This window comes from Pelodiscus sinensis, chromosome 17 (assembly GCF_052426305.1).
Source record: "Pelodiscus sinensis isolate ZL-2025 chromosome 17, ASM5242630v1, whole genome shotgun sequence".
NCBI lineage: Eukaryota > Metazoa > Chordata > Testudines > Trionychidae > Pelodiscus > Pelodiscus sinensis.
In genome coordinates, this window is record NC_143068.1 from 4,931,419 (window position 1) to 4,951,593 (window position 20,175).

The 20,175-nt window shown below is 52.5% G+C and overlaps 1 protein-coding gene across 3 annotated transcripts; it reads left to right on the forward strand.

The window, feature by feature from the left end:
- Positions 1-232: 232 nt before the first annotated feature.
- Positions 233-15,884, forward strand: TGIF2 (TGFB induced factor homeobox 2). 3 transcript variants are annotated; one of them, XM_014575288.4, is made up of 3 exons: positions 233-365; positions 3,168-3,406; positions 12,719-15,884. In XM_014575288.4, exons 1-3 carry the CDS (start codon positions 347-349, stop codon positions 13,313-13,315), a joined length of 855 nt encoding a protein of 284 aa, XP_014430774.2. In that variant the 5' UTR covers positions 233-346; the 3' UTR covers positions 13,316-15,884. The 3 variants fall into 3 exon arrangements, with proteins under 3 accessions (XP_014430774.2, XP_006126736.2, XP_006126735.2); XM_006126674.5 differs by lacking the exon at positions 233-365 and adding an exon at positions 929-1,160; XM_006126673.5 differs by lacking the exon at positions 233-365 and adding an exon at positions 1,634-2,001.
- Positions 15,885-20,175: the final 4,291 nt, after the last annotated feature.

The window sequence follows — 20,175 nt, forward strand, 5'->3', positions numbered from 1 at the left end:
GGGGGGAGGAGGCAACTCGCTGCACTGACCCACCCACCCTTCCTCCTTCCCCTCCCCCGCACTTCAGAGCCTCAGGAGGGGGCGTGGGGGAGCCCAGGGAACGGCCTGCGGTCGATTTGCTGCCCCTAAACTGTGCGCCCAAGTGCGTGGAGTGGACCCAGCCCTGGGAAGGGATCTGACGTCAAGCCCAGAGGTGGTTTCCAGCCGGAGCTGTCAGGCAGCGCGTTAGGTATTAAAGAGCCATCCAACAGCCCCAGCCCCCTCCTCTCCCAAACCTCCCACCACACAAAGGGAGAGGGGGCAGCCCGGAGCTGGAGTGAGGCGGGGAGCGGAGCCCGGCAGGGGAATGAAACCCAGGAGGAAAAGTAAGTCTGGGAAGCTGCAAACTTTGTGCCAGGCAGAGCGCGGCTTTGCTCTCGGCTCCCACGCGCCGCGCTGGGAGTTTTTCAAGGCGCGGGGGGGGGGCAGGCAGCGCCCCCCCCCCATCCGACAGACTCTGCAGAAACTCCTGCGTCGCCCTGAAAAGAAACGGCCCCGGGGGGAGAGGAGGAAAAATACCTTCAAAGCACTGAGCTATGGAGAGACGGGGCGGGCGGCAGGGGGACCTTTTGTTTGATCACACTTCTTGCAACGTTTCAGGAGGGCCCGCAAACCCGACCGCATGCCTCTCCCTGCCTTGCTCGTGATCCTCTTGCACAGCAACCCCCCCGCTCCGGAAAAAAAATCCCCAGGGGATAGTTCCCTCTTCGCTAATTTCACCCCCTCTGGATCCCCAAATCTCAGCCCGCCCCTCCCCCCCGCCTTTACCCCGCAATCCTTGTTTGCGGGGAATTTTTGTTTGCAGAGCTAGTAAAGTGACAGCTGGGGGGGACCGGAGCGCGGGGGGGGGGGTGGAAGTTAGGTGGGGGGGGCGCGCAAGTTCCTGTTTCTTTTGGAACAAAGAGAACTCTGTTTAGGCATCTGTCACTCCGGGAAAGAGACAGAGAAACTTTCTCTGTGTGTCCCTCTGCCTCGCCCTCCGAGCTCTGCTCCCCTCTAGGCGTGATTTCTTGTTGGGGGGGATCCCCTGTTTTTCCACCCCGGGAGGAGTGCAGCTGGACCCGGCGGAGCCCCTCCCCATGCCATGGAAGGGCCGAGGAGAAAGAGAAGGAGGTCTGGGGGTAAGATCGCAGATGTAACAGGCAGAAAACATGGAGTCCCGGTTTGTTTTGTGTGTGGAGTGTGTGTGAGATGCAGGGATTTAAAGAAAGGGGGAACCCCCCCTTGCATCGGGATTCAATCCGCAACTTTCCAAACAAACCTGCTCCCTCCCCCAACCGGATCTGGGGTCGGTTATAAACTCGGGTTTTGCAGAAATAAAGGGAAGGGGGGTTGATGTTGCTCTGGCTGCTTTTTGTCCCTGTCCAAGAGGGGGAACTTTACTTGGGCCACGTGATTTCTCCTTTTTGTCCGTGTCCCTCTCCGTGGAGTCCAGGCGGAGTAAAGAAGTTTCTTGCAGGGGGGGATGGTGCGTGGCCGCCTGGCGGGGCTCGCGGGGTGGGCGCTGCGGCCGCGAACACGCGAGCTCCCTTTGTGCGGGCTCGCGGCGGCGCTGGAGGGATGTGGAACTTTGGAACCGGCTTCGCGGGGTGGCTGGGGCTTGGCCCGGGCGGGGGGGCTTAGATCCAACCTACGTGTCTTAAATCCCCCCCCCCCCAGCCTGTTGTGGATTCTCCTGGGGCTGGTCGCGCGTCCCCCGGGCAGCTGGCGGCGGGGGCAGCGCGGGGCCAAAGGGAAGCCGCAGAACCGCCCCCAGCAGCCCCCTGGCCAGGGCTCCATTTGCTTAATTAGGGAGGCAGCTTCGCTCCGCGCTGCTGTGGGGGGCTCACGTCTCCCTGGGCTGGGGCGGGCTTTGTGTGTGTGCGGGCGGGCAGCGACCGGCGCCGGGGACTCGAATGGCACCTCCAGCCCCGCTCTGCCGCATGGCCGAGAGCCGCCCGGAACGGCAGGGATCGGCCGCAGGCGAGTTTGAATTTCGCCCATTGAGTTGTGTGTAGGGGGGAGGGTTGTATCAATTAGTGCAGAGGCTGCAGCTGCGTGGGGGAGGGGGCGGGAGAGGCGCAAATGAGCTTGTGCAAAGTGTTCCCAGGAGTAACTGTGCGTGTCCTCCCGAGGGTGCCCCACCGCTCACGAGTGGCTCTGTGTCTCGCTAGGGCGCCACAGGACCATGCATCTGACGAAGTGGGTCTTTGCCCACGAAAGCTTCTGCTCCTACACTTCAGTTAGTCTATAAGGTGCCACAGGACTCCTCGCCGCTTTTGCAGATTCAGACTAATACAGCTCCCCCTCTGATACAGGACCCAAAGTTTCCCAAAGTTTGTTTTAAGTTACAGACTGACAGGGCCACCCCTCTGAGCTGCCTGTATTCGCGTTGGGAGGATTAGCGCGCCCAGTGGGCTTCTGGAGATACTTGGCAGGCAGAGGGTTAGATTCGTGCTCAGGATCTTACCTGGGATGCGCTGCAAGGTCAAAGGGTGTTTCTTCTCCTTGCTGTCACAACTTGGAATTGTAAGGCTGCCTGACAGGAGCCTGGTACATGCCATGGGGCTGGGTGCACATTCCTAAGGCATGGTTGGCTTTGGGGTGTATTCCCTAAGAAAGTGGCCAGTGCCGGGCTCTGATCCTGCACAAGTTTACACTTGTACTGAACTCCGCACAGAGAGTTGTCCCAGGGGAATAGGAGTGTTAGGCCCACTGGAATCTGCTGGATTAGGGCCTTGGAGGCCAAAGTTAGTTGTCTGAACAACTGGCCCATTGCTCAAAGGCACAGAGCACCCTGCACCTTCTGTGTAGTTCCCATGAAGGGGTTCTGTGATGAATATGAACAGGCTACCCATAGAGAGAGAGAGTGTGTGTGTGTTGGTTGTGTGGTGGTGGGGAATAAAAGGCAATGGACCTGCATGCTGCTTGAAGGAGGCGCAGGGTTTTTGCCTCACTGCTGGGGGTCTGCATGGGACTAGGACGAATGACCGTTTCATCTTCATTCCTGAGCAGCTCTCGGGGCTGGGATTCTGCCCAAAGTAGCCCCTCAGCTGAGCCGGGTTTGTTAATTTAACCCCTTTGCATCAGGGCAGTCACAGCGTGGAATGCAGTGTAACCTGTACCTTGCTTTGTTTTCACTCCACTAGGCTTTAACCAGGAGCGGTCTGCAGGCAGCTCCACCATGTCAGACAGCGACCTCGGAGAAGATGATGGGGCTGCCTCTCTGGAACTGTTGCAGTCGAACAAGAGGAAAAGAAGAGGGAACCTCCCAAAAGAATCAGTGAAGATCCTCCGAGACTGGCTCTACGAGCATAGGTTCAATGCATATCCATCTGAGCAAGAGAAACTCAGTCTGTCTGGACAGACCAACCTCTCTGTGCTGCAGGTAAGAACATGGCTTCTCTCGACTTTCTCTGGCTCCCTCCACCAGGGCACAAGTTAAATGCATGCCATATGGGGGTAGGACCTGACCCTGCCTAATATTTGGCAGCAAACTGCTTTGCATTTGTATTGTGCAAAGGAGAACGCATGTGAACATCTCCAAGAGCACTGCAGGTTGTAAAGCTATAACGTAGAGCACCTTTCCTCCTGGATAACACTTAACACCCTGTTGAGTGCAACTGCATTGCAAAACTGTAAGGCGCTGGCCTTTGGGATTGGGTGTAACCACTGCTCTTACTAAAATTGCCTTGGGGTTTTTATTTCTGTATGTTCATAAAGTCTTTCTAGGCAGAGCTATGGAACCATTGCTCTCAGGAGTGCTGAGTTAAAGGGCAGAGGCTGCCTCTCGTACTCCTAACAAGTAGTTCCTTTGACAGATTGGTGGATTTGCTAGATGAGAAGGCTGAAAGGTGATTAGTTTTCAATTGAAGCTGAAATGTTGTGCAGTGATGCCCACTCACACCTGGTCTGGATGTGAACCCATGCCATTAGAAGTGGATGCAGCACAGCTGTGAGGAGCATGCTGTTCCAGAGACTGTTTCATCTGCCCAAATGAATTGGGGGAGGTTTTGTCCCAGTAACCCAGTCTGGGGAAGCTGGCATGGGGAGCAGCAACATCCCAGAGCAATTCTGCATCCATCCATCTGTGCATGGCTGGAAGATTATGATGCCCACTTCTGAATAGGGGCTATGCCAGGCTGACACGTGGCTTGGTCACTCCTGCAGAGTCACTGTAAATGATCCACATGAGGCACATTGGCTGGCCTATGTGGGCTAGTGCACAATGGGGCTGAGGTCTGGTTTCTTAGTGCAGAGAATTAATTTTGGGGCACAACTCAAAGTCTGGGGTAAGGGTCCCTTCCAGATCCCTGTCTCCCTGTGTGAGGTGGCTGCCAGGTCCCAGACTTTGATGGGGCCCCCAGTCTGATGCTCCAACAGAGCTAAAGCCCATTGCTGAGTGACATTTAACAGATTCAGGGCTGACATGTGTCCCTCCATGTCCCTTCTTTTCTTGCTGTGGAATTCCAGCGTAGGCAAGTCCCCGCAGCAGGAGAGTTCTCTGGGTTGTGACACTCTGTGAGGTTTCCCTCTTCATGAGCCCTGGCAGGCTTGATTTGTGTGTGGTGCTCATTCTGTGGCAAACCATATCCCTGCCCACTGGGGAGGGGATGTTCTGCAGGGGGATTGTGAGCAGCGCTAGGTTGTGGCATGTGCCTGCTCAAACCCTGTTGGTTTGGCCTCTAAAGATGTCCTGACAGTGTCCAGTTCAGCAGGGGCTGAGGGGCTGTGGGAAGGGCAACTCTGTACTGGAGCAGACGCCCACCTGGCTGCAGCTCCCATATGCAGGCCCAGAGAGACTGGCCTGGGTTGGGTGGAAGCAGGCACCCTCCTCTCCTTAGCTGTGCTGCAAGATGAGCAGCAGAATACAGGACACTTTGCCATGTGAAGTCACTTAGATGGGGATAAGTATTGTGGGGAACACCCTGAGGTGAAAGGAAGCAGGTGTGCCTTGGTGTGCAGCTCCAGCAAGAGCCAGCAGGGACCCGGGTTGCGATAGGGCACTCACTACCTGTAAGAAAATTGTAAGTTACTTTTGCTGCTAGGAACACCCCTTTCCTTGTGAATAGTGGAGTCCCAGTCGTACCCTTCCCTGTAGAGCTGGCACTTAGCTAGGGTTATGCAAAAAACCCTCTTGGTCGCAGCAGGAATTGTGCTGCTAGATCCTCCCTCCAGCCACTCCCTATACACCCAGGTGCTCCCGTTGAGGTAAACGCTCCGCAGGAGTGACATGGTCTGCAAAAGTGCGTGTCGGTAACCTCACGCACAAGCTCTTCAGGCTTCCTCTCTGCAGCTGAGTGCCCGGCCTTCTCCCTCCCCGCCTCCATCTTGTGGCCCCAACTGCTGGAGGGCTCTATTCTGCTTATTCTTTGGGGCTCTGGATATTTGGGGTGAGTTCTGGGGCCACTCACGTCTATGCATGGATGCAACAGAGCAACACAAGTACGTGCTTTCTGATAACTATTCTCCAAGCCTAGATTCTAAAACATTTTAAAAATTATGCCTTATGTTGGGATTCCTGTGTCTACCACTGAAATGCAGCCACCTCTAAGGTGGAATATAGCTGCTGTCTAACAGAGGAGAACAATGCTGCGTGACCATGTAAGACAGAAAGAAGAAACAAAAGGATGATGATGGGTTTTTATTTCTTTTCATGTGGACATAGCGTAAGTCCCCAAGCTGGAATCTGGCCAGGGTGCTGTCTGCAATATCCCAACGCTGGTGAAAAGCGCTGGGGATCTTCAGTGACAGCAAATGATGATTAAGCTCAATTTTTGGATGACACTGTAATGATGGCATCTGCAGCCGCACAGGGTACCTTGGGGCCAGTGTACTGGTGCAGGCTTAGAGCAGCGGTTCCCAACTGCTGGTCTGCAGGCCGCTTCCAGGCTGCGATCCTGCTGGCTGCCAGGCTGCAGCGACTGCCAGAACTCAAGCCGGCTGTTCACAGCGTTTCAGCCCCGGCAGCCATGGTGGCTGAGGAACGTCAGGAAGAGGTGGAGCAAGAGGTGCCTTTCTCCTCCTCTGCACTTGGGGAAGGCGGGGTGTGAAGGAGACGGGAGCCGCCAACAGCCATTCTCCCTGCCCGCGCAGCCCCTTTTGCCAGCGGTGGCACTAGGACCGAGGTGGCAGCAAGAAGAGGCACTTCCCTCCCTTCTTCTACTTTTGCCAGCGGTGGCACTGAGGTGGCATCAGGAGGAGACGGAGGAGGCACCCCCCTCCTCAGTAATAGCGGCCTGTAGGGGTGCAAGACGTGCTTGGGGAGAGGGGGCGCGAAGGTGGAGGGAGCGCGCGTGCACCACTCCTCTTTTCTGTGCTGCAGTAACAGCCTCGCTCCCTAGGGGGGCAGCCTTGCTCTGGAGAGTTTTGGGGTGGGGGCAATGGGGTGTTGGGTGAGGGTGTGGTGGAGTCACGGGGCAAGAAGGTGTTGGCATGGGCTATAGGAGTCAGAGGTTAAAGGGTCAAAGGGTGTTAGGCACTGGGGAGCAAGGGACTGGGTTGGGGATAAGTGGTCAGGTAGCACTGTATTTGCATATACATTATTTGCATAATGAGTTTGCAAACATGTAACTATAATGTTACTGGTCCACCAAAGGTTTGTGAATGAGTTTGCCAGTCTCTGACATAAAAAAAGGTAGGGAACCACTGGCTTAGAGGAAAAGTGCCACCTACCAAATAGCCACCACTCCTTCTGTAGCACTCAAGTACTTGCAGATCAGGCCTGACCCTCAAGATGGATTAAAAAAAATATTTTTTATTTAAAAAAAATCAGATTTTTTTAAAAAACTTAAATTGGATTTTAATTTTTTTAAATCATCAATAAAATACTAAATTTCTCACTTAAAAATGTTACAATTAAATCTCATCACAAACATGCTACACCTACACTTAGTCTCATAAAAATGAATTAATGGCTCTAGTTCGTCCAGCCTAACTACTAGCTCTTGCTTTTTGAAAGTTCTGGGCTTTCAATTTCTGTTCCTCAGCAGACTAAAAAGTAATGTGTGCAAAGAGACACAGGCTGGCTAGGATTGTTTTTGTTCTGTGCTTATGTGGTAGTGGACTTGGGCCAAGCACAGCAGAAGAGTGAGTAAAAGAATGTCTTAAGATACACAGAATATATAGGGAAGGATGAAGGCAGCATAGAAAGGAACAGTGGAGTGGACTGGAAAGAAAAAGGCAAGACCTTATTCAGCACTCACATAGCTCCCTCTAGTTCCCTACATTTTTGCCACAGAAAAACTGTCCTGGCTTCTGAGTGTAAAAGAGAGACTCTGGGAATATTTTGAAGACATTTGTTCCCTGGGTAAAAAAGGCAAAGGTGTCAAATGTAACCAATGGCAAGAAGAAGATGCAGGTCTTAGTTGCAAGATTGAAAAATTATAAGAAATCTGCTTATTGGGAGAAAATGATTTAGCTGAAGATGTGGATAATGGCTGAATGGATCAACTAGTTAGAAATGTAAATAATTCTCTTCACAATGCATCACTCTTCAAGACCCTCTCCATGCCTTTTAATATAAGTGTGATTTGACAAGTAAATTCCCAAGCTGTTGGCTATATTGGGTGTTGCTAGAAAAAAAAGTTGAGTTTAGCGCTTGTTTAATTAGCTCGCCAGGTTTAGAATCTGTTGCTCAGGTAAGTGTACAACACAGAAAGCTGCAGCTAGAGATGTCTAGAGTTGCCAGTTGCCACTGAGTGTCATCCCTTATTTTGGAACATTGTGGCCACAGATCATAATGGTGATGTTATAAATGCTGTTCCCTGTTTTACTTCAGCCTAATTCAGCTTTTCCAAGGGGACCCCGTCCTATAGTTGTGAGTTCAATGGGGCTTACTGCAAAATTAAGTGCACCCTAAGCACAGTCTGTTTTAGCTTTTTGGTAACTTGATTTAGATCAATGATATTTTTGGTGATTTAAATCATTCCACCCTGTTTAAAGGGGACATCTGAAGCCAAGATTATGCTCTGTCTTGCTGCTGTCCCTATGAAGACTCAGCTAATACTGGTTTTCTGTCTCTCACATAACTTGCTGTAGTAATAGAAGGAAGTGGGTCTGGCCCACGAAAGCTCATCATCTAATAAACCATCTTGTTAGTCTTTAAAGTGCTACATAGTCCTGTATATAACTTGCTGTGGAACTGAACTTAGAAGTTCAGGGTTCTCAAGCCTTCAAGGTGACTAAGGCCAGATTTTCCAGATAAGCCAGGTGCCAGTTATCTCCGAATTTCAAGTCATGATTATGTGACTGGATGTCCTAACAGTACATCGAGATGTGCACAGTGACCTGCAGCTTCTGTACACGCTTGGACAATCTGGCCCCGTTTTTTGTTACAGCTGACTGACCCCCCTACCAGCAGGGCAGACATGCACTCAGCATGTGACTTTCAACTTTGCTTCCCTTCCGTTCTGGGAACCCGGGAGCTGCTCCAGGGATGCTTAAGAGAGATGCAGCTGGCTTGGGGTGGTTGGCCAGTAAATTGATAAGTTTGGGGTGTAAGAATAACAGTAATCCAAAGACTTCAAAAGGGTAGCCAAGTTAGTCTGGAACAGGAAAAACTTAAAACATTGTAAGGGTATCAAAGAGGGTATAAGTGCCCTAAAGCAGCTTCTTGTGTACTAACAAAATGTGACTTTCACGGACTTCCCCCACCCCATAGATCTGTTGCATGGTGGGGCGAGGATGCTCCAGGGTAACCCGCCTGCCATATCCTGGTGGGGTGGCAGACTCAGGCCGGGGGAGGACCCGAATCAGCCCTGAGCCCAGAATGTTCCCCATAGAGAGCATGGGAGGTTTAGACTTGACATTTGCATTCCAACTGCTGCCAGTCGCCCAGGCTCTGTCTCTTAAAAATCAGGTTTAATACCAGCCCCCCCCCCTCCCCTCCGGTGCATGTGATTATATATTTGTCCACAATCCCTCAAAGCAAGGGCCGGGGCTGGCAGATAGGAGGGCGAGAGCAGCAGTGCTCAGTCTCCAGGGAAACCAGGAAGCCATGTATCTCTTCACTTCTTGCAAAGTAGATAAGACTGTTGTGCCTGATCCCAGGAAACCTGCAGATTCAACAAAAGCTTTGTTGCCTGTGAGTTTGAAATTGACTTAACCCCCCCCCCCCCGCCCTGCTTCTTTTCTTACCCATCCCCCATGCAAACAGAAAATGTAGAGGAACCCAACAGGCCTACTCTATAGGAGAGTGTATGCACAGGCCCCTCCCCCCATCTATCATGGGGCCTGATCCTGAGTGATGCTGAGCACCTGTAGCTCCCAGGAGCTTTGGTGGGAGCGGGTACATTACTGGCCTGAGACCAGCCAAAGCAAAGTGCTGCCATGGTCCGTGATTGCGGAGTTGTGTGTGCTGGAATGGGGAATAGCAAAAGAGCTGGTGCTAGGGAAAGCGCCTGCCTTGCTTAAAAATAAGCTGGGTTACTTTTAAAGGGGGAGAGGGCAGTTAGGGTTGGGCCTTGCGTTGGCTGGTTACTTACAAAGCCTCCCAGCAGTGGGTGTTTGTCTAATCCAGGTGCTATGTGGCACGGATCCGGGCACAGAATTGTGCTAATGTCTAACACAGAGTGTAGCTGACTAGAAACCAAGCCTAACCCATCTGACTACCTCCTTGGGGGGACAGACCCTTTACCTGCTGTGACTCAGAGCGGTGCCGGTTTACATCGGCTGAGGATCTGTCCCTCATGTGCTACCCGCAGTTATCCCGGTAAAGCAGCCATCAAACTCCCCTCTAGCTGTGCTGGCCGCACTGAGTGAGATGTATAAAGGAAAACAAACAATATGAATGGCACAAAGTCCAACAGGCTTTTAAAGCTTTTTTTCCTGGTAAACAGTTTACATCATTGCTTATAGTTTTAAGAAGGGAGGGTGTTAAATGATGGGTCGCAGTCCTGCTATTACTGAAATCCAATGACCATTCTGACTGTAGTGGGAGCGTGGGATAGAATGGAGCGTGTCATTTTTCTGGCAGTGCCCCTTTAAGAAAATCAAACTACAGGTTGAACCTCTCCGGTCTGTGACTCTCTGGGCCAGACCAGAGATGTTGCAGGACCAGAGAGCCCCAGTGGTGGGGCTGACAGCAGAGCCAGCCCAGGGGCAGAGGGCCAAGGCCTACAGCACAGCCCTGCTGGGGGTGAGGAATCCGCCCAGTGGCTGGGACCAGCAGCCCAGGGAGCCTGGTGTCCAGGACAGGAGCCAGACCAGTTGGCAGAGGAGCCAAGTGGGGGTTGGGAGTCTGACTATCTGCTGGTGGACCCCAGGAGAGCCAGGAGTCCAGTAGCAGAGGGGCCTGAATTGACCTCCCTATGTCCATCAAAATCCCTCGTTTGGGACCGTCCGGTCCCGAGACTGCAGGGCCAGGGAGGTCCAATCTGTAGACACATTCTGTCTGATCCTTGAAATCTTCCAAGAGCAGAACTTAGAGCTTTCACCCCGCTTCCAAGATTAGGGCCCAGGTGGCGTGAGATGGTGAGTTTTGCAAGGATGTTGGAGGCAAACTATTGCCTGAAAGTCCAAAAAAAGCTATGGAGGTTGTAGTAGTGATCCAACTTGCAATCCTTGGGGGAGGGAATATTTTTCACAGCTGTTGATTTGTAAGAAATCAGTCAGTTTGTGTGCTTCATATACTTAATTGCTTTCTATGAAGAGCACAGTGATTTTAATCATTGTTTTAGATGTTGATATACATTGTGGAGCAAATTAAATAAATGTCAGCTGCATTTCCAAGGAGCTTGCAAACATTTACCCACAGAGCCATGCTCAGTTGGAGCCTTCAGAAATCTGAGCACTTTTGAGAGTTTGACTACAGTTTTGCTAGTTGGCAGAATAAATGATATGTTCTTAGTACTGCTTTTCTAACGCAGTGCAGTATTACCAGTCTATCCAGGGTGGAAAGGGCTGTCTTTCTGTAAAGAAATGGAATCACACAGTAGCAAACTAACGTGTACTCCTTCTCCTTAGCTATAGAGTTGCTATGCATTGTTAGCAGCCTCTGCATGTCACCCCAGCTGTGATGGTGTAAAATGATTTCTGCAAACTATATATTTTGAAAAATGTTCTGGGATGAAAGGCCCATATAAATAGACTTGGCAGAATTCATTTTTTATGGACAATATCAGTTTTTAAGAACTCTGATCTATTTAAATCTTCACAACTATGGGAAACACTGGGGTGGGGGAGGGCCAGACATTATTGACTGTAGACATTGAGATGGGAAAAAGTTAAAGCTTTAGAACTAAAACCCACATTGTTGACATCGTATTAGCAGAGTGAGTCTGGGGTGGTGATTACCCTAACAGCAGCCATGTGGAGGAGTCTCCGCCATGCCTGAGTGAGGCTGACCTGCAGGCAAGAATGTTAAACTAATCTGCCTGTGTTTGTTTAGCAAGGAAGGAAATTTGTCTCCAGATCAAGGCTCTTTGGGCCCATTGATCTCCAGTGAGTCTGATGGCAGGAGTTGGCCCTGTACGATGCTGCATCCTCTCCTTCCACTCCGCCCCCCGATCAGATCTGGCGCAAGGGAATGTTAGGAATCTTGGAAGACTCCCGGTGAGCTTTGGCTGGGCAGCGGGTCCGAGTAGAAGGCGTGCTCAGGTGATAAGAGAGCAGCTGCTTTCTTGGGCCAAACCAGTTGGACTCGGTGCCCTGCCTCAGCTTATTCCGAAGAGGGGCACAGAGGAAAACTTGGGAGTTCTGACGCCTGCAGTGTTTGTGTCTCTCCCGTTCCCTTCCCTCAGTGTGGTTCTCCCAGAATGGTGCAAATTAGGGATGCAAAAATGTGTTTAAAAATGTGACTGCTAAAAATCCTGGTGCTTACGGGCTCTGCAGTATAAAGCTTAAATAAGCTCAGTAAGGTTTATACTGCAGAGCCTGTCGTGAAGGCTGGGGAGCAGGAGCCAGGCTGGGCCCATGCAGCCGTGGCAGGCCCCCTGGGGCTGAGACCTCCCCACCCAACCTGGGCAGGGGGCTCTGCTCCATCTCCCAACAGCCCCTGGTTCAAATGGCCCTGCTCTTGCAGAGGTCTGAACCACAGGGCTTGCTAAGGGGCCGTTGGCCTCTCTGCGAAGCTTTGGGAGCAGGACCGAGGCTGCAGCTAACGGCTCTGAGCCCACTGACGTAGCGTTGGTGGCCAGAGCTACAGGTGTTCCAGCTGCACCAAGTCACGGCTTGGGGGGCTAGTCTGTGGCCTGCACCAAAGCTTTCCCGCGAGCCAGAGAGTAACATGGTGCTGGGGGGGGGGGGCTACATCCCCACCCATGAGGCCCCTGAGTCCCAGCACAGAGGGCCACAGCCTCCCCTCTGCCAGGCCAGCTCTGCATGGCGTTGGCCCTGCCCCAAGGTGGCCTACACAGCTGAACGTGTAACTTGCCTGGGCCCTCTGGAGCACTGGCTGCAACTGAGACCTGCCTGGGCCGGCCGCAGCTGGAAGGGCAGATGGCAGCCGCTCCTGCCCTCCCTCAGGCGGTTCTGAGAGGAACCTCGCGCTCTCTGTGCGTGGGGCGGGGGGGAGGTCATGGCTCTGGCCGGAGGGTCGCCACGCCCATCATGGCTGATGACTCGGCTGCTCTTTCCGTCCCCAGGGAGCCGTTCTTGCCGCAGGGGGCCCGACGAGGCCCCTGGCTCGGTGGTGCCTGGGCCTCTTTCCTGCGGGGCTGCGTTGGCCGCCGGACTGACCGAGCTGTGTTTGTCCCCGCAGATCTGTAACTGGTTCATCAACGCCCGCCGGCGGCTCCTCCCCGACATGCTGCGCAAGGACGGCAAGGACCCCAACCAGTTCACCATCTCCCGCCGAGGGGGCAAGACCACAGACGTGGCCCTGCCTCGGGGGGCTGCCATGGGCGCTGGGGTGCTGGTGATGCCTCCTGTGGCTTCCGCGACGGCTGCTGGCAGCACCCCCCCCAAAGTGCTGTCAGTGCCTGTGAGCCCCCAGGTGATCTGTCACCCTGCGCAGCCACTGGCCAGCAGCCTGACAGCGGGGAGCACCCCCGGGACCCAGCAGGAGAAGCCCCCTGTTCCCCGGATGGAGCCAGACCCCCACCCCAAGCCTCCACTGAGCACAACGAGCAGCACCATGGCGCTACTGGCCAGGACGGACGCAGCCAGCCCCACCAACGGACTCTTTAACACCCCACCCCCCACGCCGCCCGAGCTCTTCGGCGAGGACTTCAGCAGCTTCCAGCTGCTGGTAGAAGTGGCACTGCAGAAGGCGGCCGAACTGGAATCGCAGCGGCAGAATGGGCAGCTACCCCCCTTATGGCACCCAGAGCCCCAGGCGGCCCCAGGCTCCAAGTAACCTGCCCTGTGCCAGTTCCAGCTGGGTCTGCTTGCCCTTCCCATCTCCCAGGGCTCTTGTCGGGTTTGGCCTCTGCCAGCCAAAGGGTTGGGTTGGTTTGGTTTTGGTTTTATTTTTTCTTCCTCAGCAGTAAGACCCTCTCCCCAGGCGTTCTCCAGAGATGCAGCCTGCTCCCCGCAAGAGCCTGACCCCTTTCGGGCCTCCACAGAGCAGCCCTGGTGGACTGGAGCATCTTCACCTTCTCATTGTCCCCACCTTCGGAAGCTGTCAAATGTGCCCCACGCCTCTGGTTCCACCCTGGGTTTCTGACATCATGCTGGTGACACCACCTCTGTGGCAGGGCCCAAGGGAGGTAGCCTGGCTCCTTGGAAGGATCTGATTGGCTGATGTGACGAGAGTTTTGTGGCTGGCTGAGTGTTGCTGCCTAAGACTCTGAAAACCTGCTGACTTTGTGAGACAAAAACAAATGAAGAGGCCAGCAACAACCAAGGGGGGGAAGGTGTGGGGCGGGGACACCTTCCAGATGTTGAGCACTCCAGGAGGAAAAGACTTTCCCCTGAACTTCCCTGGGCCACCTCTTTGTTTCTGCCTTGTATATATTTTGTGGATGGAAGGGTCCGCCTTGAATGGCCCTGGAGAGCCTGTGGAAGGGCAAAGATCAAACTAACTGGAAATCTTAAATCTGTGGCATTTTTTTCCATTGAAGGAAAGAAAACCCCTTAACGTTGTTATTGCCAGTAAAATCTCCGAGGTGCTGTTCAGCCGTCTTAGATTCTGAGAACATTTCTTGTTTGTGACTTTTTCCTTTGACAAATGCTTCCACCGTTTCCCTGTTTCTCTTGCATTCCTGCTGAGGATGCGCACCTCATGTCATGGAAGGGAGAGGGGAGTGTTCTGATGCCCTGGGAGGATACCGACCAAGAGCAGATGAAAGGGCATTTTAGTGGCGGGAGGGGGTAGGGTAGGAGGGGAAATGGAGATAAGTCTTGACTGTGAAATAATTTGTGCTTTTTGGTTTTGTAATTCCCTCTCTCTGTTGGAAAGAGCACATCTTTGTAGGCATGGGCTGCCTGTTTGTTCTGTTGCTGATGTAATGTTTGCAGCCTGCATCAGACATTTAGGCATCGCTTGGAAAGCAGAGTCTTGGTTAAGCTAATGATGTCCTAACAGACTGCCTAATGAAACACATGCTCAGTTGGAATTTGCAAACCTTTGCTTTTATCATGCTGAATGTAGTTCCTGCCATGCTGATGGAGCAATGGTGACATCTCGTGGCCAGCTGGCTTATTGCGCAGAGCAGGGTCTCTCGCACTTTGAGCCTGCAAAATCTGTGGCCACAACACCAAAAAGCAAAACAAACAAACAAAACTCTGTCGCCCTGTGAATAGTTGTAATGGCCAGTAAGGGTGTAGGGTTAGGAGGCAGGTGGCTTAGACCACAAACCATGCCAAGCAGTTTTGAATCCAAATAGCTGTGAGTTTCAGACCATACACCTTTCATTTGAATTGTAACTTTTGGAGGCTGCAGAAATGGGAATACCATGGGTCACATGAACCTCCCTGCGTTGAATTTTGCTGTTTCACTGTAAATGTAAGTTAAATAGCGATATATATGTACTTCTGTATCTATCTTGAGAAACACTAATCCTAGGTTGTTAGCCTAATTATTATGTTGCATGAATAGTGATATTAAAGTCTGCAGGATATGATTGGCATCCGTGCCTGAGGCTCATGTGGATGGAGAGCAATGCATTGTGGGATTTGGGGCAGTGAAAGGAAAAGTTGCTTATCAGGGAAATTCCCCCACCCCTCCTTTTTAAATAACCTTTTGCTCGGGGTAAAATGAGGCCAGGAGAAGGGGCTGAAGCCAGTGAAAAAGAGAATCCTTTCCATGTCTTGCAGGCGAGTCAGGCCACCTGACATCCTGTTGCCCTGCGCTATGTGAGATCCTTAACCCCAGTGCATAGTGGGTATAAAATGCACTTTGTTTGGTGTGTCTCTCCCACTTTGTGCTGGTACAAAGGATGCCGTGTGGGGCAGGGCAGGGCAGGGCGAACACCCTGAAACGTTGCCTGTCTGTTTTCACTGCAGTGCAGCTACCTGGCCTGGGTTTGGATTTGTCGTGGTGTTCCCTGCAGAACTGTGTGGTGTGGAGAAAGGGACAAGAGTGATCAATTTAGTTTTTGTCTCCCGGTCCCAATGCTTTGCTTGCAACCTCCTGGCCACCCCAGACGGGGCTTCTGGAGGGAGAGAGTTCCCGCCTTCTTGGTTTTCTTCTTGGCAAAAAGGAAGGAAGTTTCCTGGGACTGGGCTGAGCAGCGGGGACTGGTGGAGATGGGAAAGGAGGGGGAGAACTGCGATTCCCACAGTGCTCTAGTCAGCATGGGCTGCACACAGCTGTATCCTGTTTGGCATGTTGATGGTAAAGCACCTCCGGGTTGGGCTTGGATGCCAGTGGGGAAGGAAGCAACGAAAGGGAGGGGAGAATCCTTTGAATGAAATTTATGGAGCAAAAAAACTACTGTAAATAACTTTTTTTTGTCAAATAAAGGTGTTTTTTTTTTAAAAAATACATGGTAGTGGATGTGCTGTGATCCCTAGGTTTCCAGATGTTTCTTCACTCTGGTATTCATAATGTATATAAATATGTATCGGTTGGGGTAGGCCAGGTGATCCAAAACCTCATTCTGCTGCAAATTTAACCAGCAGGATTCAGCGTTTAAAATTCAGCTCCAGTCTGAAAAGTGATTTAACAAACTGGGCATCAGTCCATATGAGCGGTCCTGAGTTTGCACCTAAGAGGCCATTCTAAATGCCAGGCCTGCATGCTCCTCCTGGGAGCTGGGAAGCAAGCTGGTTTCTTTCCTTGCCTGGTTGCTGTGGTGAGAGCGCCTGGCAGCAATGTGCCCACTAATCTTTCCCATCTGTGTGCGGAATAAATTTTTGTATGTGCACCACCAAACAAACACAAAACCCAGAGGTGGGCATGTGAATTTCTCGAGCGGCCGCACAAGTGTGCAGTTCACCGGGAACGCTGTCTGGCAGGGGGCTAGTTTTGCTTTTGGTGAGCCTGGTAGAAACCTGTTGCCTCCACTGTGATCAGTGTGTCCACCTATGGCCAGTAGATCACCCTCCCCACGCTCCTGGCAGCGGGGGGGTCAAAGTAGTATAATGTTTGTCTCTCTCTGCCGTGGCTCTGATTGGCACATGGAGATACTGGGGGTAGGGTGCCAGTGGCACCTTGGAGACAAGCACTTTCATTACAGCATGAGCTTTGGGGGGTAACCCCCCCACTATGAGATGGGTGATATTAAAGGGGTTTGGTTAAATCTCTGCGCGAAGGGTGCTCCAATTCGGAATTGCACTCCTTAATTCAGTTGACCTTAAAGTCTGAAAAATTACTAAGTTCCTGGGGGTGCATGGAAGGGGGCATTCCAGGAGACTTGTGGGGCAGAGGCAATGCAGGCATTTGGGGGGCAGGGTTCTGTGGAGCCGATGGGCCAGGAGGCTCCCCCCAGTGGCTCAGGGCCCCCAGGAGCAGTGTCTTTGAGATGCTGGACTGCACTGGAGGAGGTTACCAGGGCAGGAGCTGAGCAGGCCCTGGAGAAAGGGGGAGGCAGGAAGGATGGGATGGGATGGCATGGTGGTGAGAGGTGAGTGCAGGAGAGGGGCCCACTCCCTAGGCAGTGATAGCAGGAGGAAAACAATGAGCTTATCAGGAATGAAGCCAGAATGGCAGGCCCTGGGCTCAGCTAATGAGATGGCCGTGAAAGAGCCTGGCAGCATTGTGCCCTCTAATCTTTTCCCAACCTCTGCAGATGTGCTAGTTGGGATAATCTTTCCAGTGGGGGTGTTCCTAGGCCTATGGGGACTGCTTTCTACCTGCTTATTACACCTTGCTCTGTCCAGCCCCAGAGCCTCACCTACAGCCAGCTGCCTACCTCACTTGTTCCTACCCCACTTCCCTAGCTGTGACTTTTCCCCGAAGCGTGAGGCAAGCTGTGCTGCTTGTTGGGATACTACAATCCTGCGTAGATACAAGATTGGTCTCTGCATCTGCTCCTGTGGTTGCAAAAATGAGCCATGGCTGTTCGCAGCCACGGCCATGGATGCAGATACCCACGAATATAAAGTGGAGATCTGCAAATCTGCAGAGCTCTAGGTACAACGAATTTGTATTCATATCCTCCAAAATGAGCCACGCATGTCCGCTGCCACATCTGCAGCTGTAGATACCTGCCGATATAAAGTGGATACCCATAGATACAAAAGTGGATCCCTGCAGATGCAAAGCGGATGCCCCCAAACACCGGCTGATACAAAGGATACTTGTGGATTTGCAGGGCTCTAGAGTCTTGGTTGAAAAAATCTCTTGGCTACAGCTACACTGTCGCGTTCTCATGCAAACACTCTTCCAGAAGAGAGCGTCTACACTGGCATGTGCTTTTGCGCAAGAGCATCCATGCCAGTGTAGATGCTCTCTTGCACAAGAAAGCTCTGATGGCCATTTGAACCATAGGGGCCTCTTGCACAAGAAATTCATGTTGCCTGTCTACACTGGCCTCTTCTGGAAGAGCTCTTGCGCAAGAGGGCTTATTCCTCTTGGGGAGAGGAATAACTCTTCCGCAAGAAGCCCTGTTTTACAACGCTACTCTGTAGATTTACTTGCGCAAGAATGTGCGTGCAGTGTAGACAGCAGGCAAGTTCTTGCGCAAGAAGCTGCCAGTGTAGACATAGCCAGGGAGTCTTGGCCCCAAAGTCCTAGGCTATGTCTATATTACAACTTTTTTCAGAAATAGGTATGCAAAATGCGCTCTGCAATTTGTGTACCTTTTTCTGCCCTTTTTTTTTTTTTCAGAAGAGGCTTTTCTGAAATTTGGCCCCTCTACACTGAGCCAAATTTTGGGAAAACACCCTCTTTTGACAGATCCCTTCTTCCTCATGGAACGCGCAAGACCAGGGCTTCCAAAGGAGCAAAAAAAAAAAAAAAAAAGAGCAAACGTGTTCCCTGGACACAGCTGAGTTTTTTGAGGATACCTCTGGTATCCCAGAAACCCCCCCAGTCTAGATGTAACCCTAGAGGCCTTTGATTTCCCAGTCAGCTCCAGTGTGGGATTGGGATTCTTGCCACTTGTGTCAGTGGCATGGGAGTCGGCACAAACGAACCCATCGGTGCAGCCAATTGAGGCCAATTTGGGGCTTGCAGGGAACCATGGTTGGTTCTGCTGACTCAGATCTGAGGGACCCTTGCAGAAGGAAGGCTGTGCCTCAGCAGCTGTGTGAAAGCCAAGGAGCATGGCCCATCCTTCCAGAAAAGGCAGCCAGAGTGGGATACTAATGCAGGGGCAAGCCCGAGGCAGGAGGGGGACCGTTTGCATGCCACCCTCCCCACCACGCCTGTTGCGCCATGGTCAGCATGGGGCCTAGGACAGGGTGTGAATATCAAGTGAGAACTGGAGCAAAACTACTCAGCACTTAGCTATACCCGCAGCAGAGCCCAAGGATGGCCCAGCTGCCGGCCAGGCTCAGATGTGGGGCACACCCAGAGTGTACCTCCATCTGCTCCAGCTCTGGGGCTCACATGAGAACCGCCCCAGCTAAGGTGTGTGGCCATCTATAGCCGCCAATCCTGGACCACTCTGTCCCACCAATACGAGGTGCTTTAACGCACCAGTGCGATATGGGGACAAGCTCGCTCTGGTACTTATATGCCGTATGGACTGAGCCCCCTCCCAGTCCTTACTACATTTACCTTCCCCCCCCCTCCTGCGGGGAAAGGGCAGGGCTAATATCCCCCTTGTGGAGGAATCTAAGGTGCAGAGCAGCTATGGGACTCGTGCAGGGTCACACAGATCAATATTGGATTTTTTTTTTTAAAAGATGGAAAAATTGATCCTAGGCCTCCTGCAGCCCAGGAGGGGGCTCTAACCACTGGCCCCTTGTGCTGTGGTTTGGGGAAGTTGGGGGGTGCTCTGGCTTTCAAATCAATGGTGACCTTACGCCCTTTTCCTCTTGCAGTCTGAAACTGGGCTAAGTTGTACAGGTGCCTTTGGCTCCGCCCTATGGCTCTGGCCGCCCCGCCTGCTCTGCCTGCTGAAATCCTAGCGTGGCCAAAGCCAGAGGCAAACATCAGGTCATGTAGCAAAAGGGGTTCAGCCCCCCCCCCCGCTGCTGAGGCTTTACCTGGAGGCTGCTCCTCCCCCTGTGCTAGCAGCAGTGACCCTAGCTTGCATGGCTCTGCACTAAGGATGTGAAATATCGATTAATTTACTAGTCGATGGAATATCCATCGACTAGTCCGATAGGCACTTCCACATTCCTCCTTTGAAATGTACAAGAGCCCCCACTGGGGCAGAGAGAGGCAGCAAAGGAGGTGGGGGAAGGCGTTTTTCAAAACGGCAGCGCTGCACAGCTGAGGCCAGGATCAGCTGTGCAGTGCTGCTCCTTTGAACACTGCCTCGGTGTTTCAAAGCGGCAGCGCTAGACGGCTCAGCTATGCAGCACTGCTGCTTTGAAGTACCCCCTTTTCTCCCCTTTGCTGCCTCTATCTGAGGGAGGCAGCAAGGACTGGGCGGGGAATCGACTAGTCAACTGACTATCCAATCAGCATTTGCTTATCGGATAATCGACTTGATCCTCCCATTGCTGCAGCAGAACCGCTCTCAGGACAGTCCTGCTGATGCATCACACGCCAGCTATGCTCAGAGCACAAGGTGATGTTCATGCCAGCAGCACCCAAAGGATTCAGGCAATTGCTTTCACCCCTGGGGACAGCTGAGGGAGGTGACATCAGGAAGGGGGGAGCAGTGTCTCCACTGACTCAGCACAGCCTCACCTGCTACTTCAAAGTGTGAGGGGCCC

Coding starts and splice junctions, on each gene's coding strand:
- TGIF2 (XM_006126673.5), top strand. CDS start 1,935: ATGGCACCTCCAGCCCCGCTCTGCCGCATGGCCGAGAGCCGCCCGGAA. Junction 2,002..3,167: donor ACGGCAGGGATCGGCCGCAG/GCGAGTTTGAAT, acceptor TCACTCCACTAG/GCTTTAACCAGGAGCGGTCT. Junction 3,407..12,718: donor CCAACCTCTCTGTGCTGCAG/GTAAGAACATGG, acceptor TTGTCCCCGCAG/ATCTGTAACTGGTTCATCAA.